General features: G+C 54.6%; 1 protein-coding gene across 1 annotated transcript; it reads left to right on the top strand.

Annotated features, from left to right (window-relative positions):
* Positions 1 to 402: 402 nt before the first annotated feature.
* LOC131207427 (homeobox protein bagpipe) lies at positions 403 to 1,990 on the top strand. Its single transcript, XM_058200040.1, has 3 exons — positions 403 to 976; positions 1,113 to 1,540; positions 1,601 to 1,990. The coding sequence occupies exons 1-3, from the start codon at positions 403 to 405 to the stop codon at positions 1,988 to 1,990; spliced, it is 1,392 nt and encodes a 463-aa protein (XP_058056023.1).
* Positions 1,991 to 4,995: the final 3,005 nt, after the last annotated feature.

Here is a 4,995-nt window from a genome sequence, read left to right on the forward strand (position 1 = left end):
TCACCACCACTAAACAAACAAAATCGTAACGACAGTGCGAGCGAACGAGACCGAACGAGCATCACGCGGGAGAGCGAGCGAAACGGCCGATACACCCGTCACCAGCCAATCACGGTCCGCCTCTCGGCCAATCCGAAGGGCCACAGCAACAGCACGAGGCACACGCGCAGTCGGAAAAGCCGGAACCGAGCGATGGAAAACGCACTTTTCCCGGAGGAAAACCGTCATTCGCGCTGCTCGCCTCGTTAAGTGCGGTCGTGCCGTTCGGCGGCCAAACCCTTCGACCCCCAACAACAACAAGTGGACTTCCGGTGCCCGTGTTCGTGCGTGTCTCTGTGTGTGAACTAGTGAGGGAAAAAGACAAGAAGAAGAAGGAGAAGAAGTCACGAGTGTAGTGTCACGATGAGTGTCACGGCATCGTCGGCGGCGTCGGCCGCCGCGAAGTCGATCGTTTCGACGCCATTTTCGATAAACGATATCCTGACGCGCAGCCGGCGCCGCTCGTCGGGAGACTCGTCCGGCAACGAGGACGAACTGCGGGCGTTTTACCACCACCAGCAACAGCAGCAGCACCCCTACCACCACCACCACCACCACCATCGCCACCTGCACCATCAGCTGCACTCGCGGCTCCACCAACGCAGTCCGGCGGCGGCGGCCCCGCCCGACGACGCCTTCTACGGTCAGCTGGCCCTGGGATGCCTCAACAACAACAACAACAATGAGGGCGCGGGTGGCGACAAGGTGTCCCTGCGGCGCGGCTCACTCGAGTGCTTCCGGGTGTCGCCGTCGCCGCGGACCGACGGCGCTGGGGACACGACGGCCGATCGCATCACGAGCCTGCTGCTGGAGGGAGCGGCGGCATCCCGAGGTGGGCCAGGACCCGCGGCGGCGGCGGTGGCGACGGCGGCTGACCGCTGCTACCGCCACTCCGACAGCCCCATCGATATGCGCCGCTCGACGGAGAACGATTCCGGTGAGTGGTGAAGGGGTCCGGTTGCCAACCGCAACCGCGGGGGTAAATAATTAGCCTAATGCTCCGCGCGAGGACACGTGTCGTGGCGTGAAATTAGCCGGGTTGAGTGATGTTCCTTTCTCCATGTGCTCCGCAGACTGTGACTCACCGTCCCCGTACGGCGGAGGCTTGGGGTCCCACGAGGTAGGAGCGGATGAGGTGCCCACCGCCTCGGCCGCCCGGAAGAAGAGGTCCCGGGCGGCGTTTAGCCACGCGCAAGTGTTCGAGCTGGAGCGCCGCTTCGCCCAGCAACGGTACCTTTCGGGGCCGGAGCGGTCCGAGTTGGCGAAGAGCCTGCGGCTGACGGAGACGCAGGTGAAGATCTGGTTCCAGAACCGGCGCTACAAGACGAAGCGGAAGCAGATCCAGCAGCACGAGGCGGCCCTCCTGAGCGCGACCAAGCGCGTCCCGGTGCAGGTCCTGGTGCGGGAAGACGGCACGTACGGGACGGCGGTGCTCGGGGCCGGCCAGCCCCACTACGCCGGCGGCCTCGACCCGGCCCTGCTCAACGTCTACCGACACCAGGTATGCAGGGTGCCTCCAGTGTCCTGTGAGAGTGTCCTAACCCACCGATTTCCCCCACAGATTCAGATGGCGTACGGCATCCCGCCGATGCCGTTCTCCTATTTCTACCCCTCGAAGCTCGGTCCCGGTGGTCCGCTGGGTCCTTCCTCGGCGGCGACGGCACCGCCACCGGCTGTCAACTGCGGTCACCACAAGCCTACCCCGCAGCCTGCGTACCTGGCCGTGCCGGGACCGTTGAACTTCTCGACGCGGAGTGACAGCGACGTGGAACTTCCCGACGCTTCTAGCGGTCGGGGTCGAGGTCGGTCCCGATCGCCGTCGGAACGGGGCTCGGGTTCGGAGGCCTCGGGATACCGGCGGACGCGTGGCCACAGCGGTGGCGTGGTGCTCCTGTCCAGCGGCGAAGGCGATGAGGAGGATGGCGAGTGCGAAAACGTGGAAATCGATTGAATCCTTGGACTCGCGCACGCTCCGGGAGTGTGTAAAGTGTACAGAAATAAAGACTTGTCCCTGAACCCTGCTCTCTCCGACCATTCCGACTCAGATTTGACGAAGAAAGAACCTGGCAGACCTCATAGCTCAAGGATATAATGGGTGGCGAGGGGTGGTTCCCCTCCCCCAGTCCGGTGGGTGGCCGGGAGTAACGACGACGTCGGGTAGTAAAAAGCTTACCGCACATCGTCTCGTCAGCACCTTGTTAGGCGAAGGACGGACATTTGGGCGGCCATAAAGCGCGCGCGCGCCTGCGGGAGTCGTAAACTCTCTCGGACAACAGCATCTGGCATCCCCCCTCCGTCGTTAAACGACTTGCGCAAGGGTCGCTCCGGTCAGCTCCACAAACGGTGGGCGAGTGCCCTCGCGCCGCCGGAGTAGCTCGCAACTTCGTCCGGGGTTTCCGGGAGCCCCGGACGACCCCAGCGCATTGTTTAGACGTCCGAGGCGACTGGACCAGAGAGTCGTTAAAAATCCACGGCCCCGAAGTGATAAACAAAGGACCTGGCCGGTGCGCACGAGTCCCAACTCTTCGCACCCAACAACAACCTTCCCATCGTCCCGACGCATGTGTGGCCAGCCCGAGATTTGGGCACGATCGAAAGCCAATTATTTAGATTATCGTCGGGGCCCAGCCGCCTTTCCGGTGGCCGACGGGACAAGTCAAGTGTCATAGCCCGTGGTGGAAAAACTAGTCCGCGGCCAACATGTGGACCCCCAAAACGTGTGTGGAGAGCTCCGGGGCTGATAAGGAGCGAGGGAGACAGGGCAGGAACCGGCCAGCAACAGCATGTAAACAATGGGAAAAGGCATTAAATTGGTAAATTGAAGATTGAAGATCATCAGCGCGGCAATCCGGGATCCCAGGGCCAGGATGCCTGGGTAGCGCGTTTTTCGTTCGATTTTCCGATTGACGCCGTTTCTTTTTCCCCGGTCCCGGACTGGCGCAAGCGATCAGCGGAATGGACTGATGTAATCGGTCCACGGATTGATATTCTCCAACTCGCCAACGATTGTTTCCGCCCAGAACTGTTTACCCCCGGGGGCTACGCAATCCACATCCGATCGAACGGCGGACCACATGCGCCAATGTGGCGTTTCCGAGAAGCTTTTTTTGTGTGTGGAAGACCTTCCACATGATGGCCTCTATTCGTTGCTGTTGTCCCACATGACGCGAAGGTGTTACGAATGAGATCATAGTGAGGTTTGTTTCGCGTATGGCTAAGGAGTTCAATGGCGTAATGTGAACTCTCTACTCGGCTTCATCCAGTTCTTTAAGATGGCAGAAATGTTGGGAAGATTTGATTGAGGTTGTTCAGAGACGATCTCTGAGGCCGGATGGTTCCCTTGATGGTTGATGCTTCCTGTCACTAGACAATCTTTACTTGTCCGGACCAGAGCGGGTTATGGGCTCTGTTCGCTGTCTTTATTGTAAGCTCTTTGTATCTAGCTTTTAATTTTTCTTTAGTTACATCGAAATGTCAACCAGGTCGCTTTAAACGTTGACTAAATCAGAATATGAAAAAAATTAAACCAATCGGTTCGGGGTTAGTGTATAAAGTCACTATTCGGCGTACGGAAGAATGTACTTCGGGAGAACAAGATTCTAATAACCAGTGGCCCAACAGCAGAAAGTCCTGACCAAGTTCCAAGTTCTTTGTTGATGTCATGCATCCTTTAAAGCACTATGAAGTGGCAGTGAAGTGCCTAAAGTTGTGAGTATTTGACCATGCCAACAACCCCTTGGAGCGCTGTCGATCACATTTAAAATAATTGTCTTTAATTTCTGGCTTAATAATTTTCTGGCTACGTAAATAAGCGAAATAGCTGTATCTGGTGCACTGAAAACCCTCAATCGATTGAAGAGAGGTCATTATATCCAGAAAAGCAGTCGGCTTCTTAAGACCCTGTTTTTACGAAAAATTATCCTATCAGAATCGACTGTTGCCATAGGTCCCGAGTTAGTCACCTGAATCTGAAGAAACAATTTCATGAAAATCCTGTTTTTGCGGGTTTTTTTAAAGTTTGTTTTTAAAACTTAGAAATTGATATTATTTACCATTAAATCTTTCATTGGTAATCATCGGTAATATGCTATTTCATAATATGCTTAATATTTCAATGTCCAAATCACAGCTTTTCTCGCGAGCTATGGTTTGGACAAATGGAAAGAATCCGAGCCATACGATAGAAGATCAGAACTATTTCTTTGTTGAAGTTTTCTTGGGGTTGGTGTTCGCATTTTGGCGGTCAGTATTCTCACCAAGAAACTCAAATATCGAGTACTTTTATGTAATCAGTAAATTTAACAGTTTTCGCTCAGCATTTAAGAATCGCTCCTGGTCGATGAAAGGACCTGAAGACCTGACCTGGATCTCAGAATTTCTAGATAGAATGATCCGTTAGCACCTGTTTGTCGTACGTCGAACAATTTCTCGTCACTTATTGGCTTTAATATGTCCCTTAGTCCCAAGAAGTTTCCCAAACCATCTCTGCAATCTTGTGCAGTGTTACATATTTTAGATACATGGACAATGTTACAGGTCTACATGGACATCGGGTGCCGCAGGATCATTCTGAAGCGAAGTTTTATCCTGCCAAACGTTCGGCAATGTCCTTCACCAAATCCTGTCCACCGTCTATTCTACTTCGTTCGGCCCATTCCTTATCTAGTGATCGGAAATAGAGTCAATTAAAAAGTGATTATGAGCGAGACAAGAAACACCGGCCATCGACCATTCTGGTTGGGCCATTCTTTTGATCAACTTCGAATATCCTTGCCATCGATTACGGCCGCCCGAATCGATCACTCGACCGGGGAAACAATGGTTCAATTAGCAATTGATATAATTTTCTTTCTTACCTCGCCCCGTAAGCAACGCCTTCCTTCGCCATTTAATTCACTCCGCGCCACCTTCCGCGCCGCGTGTCCTCCGGCGTTTTGCCCCGGAGGACAATGTGGT

The sequence above is a fragment of the Anopheles bellator genome, chromosome 2 (genome assembly GCF_943735745.2).
Source record: "Anopheles bellator chromosome 2, idAnoBellAS_SP24_06.2, whole genome shotgun sequence".
Lineage (NCBI taxonomy): Eukaryota > Metazoa > Arthropoda > Insecta > Diptera > Culicidae > Anopheles > Anopheles bellator.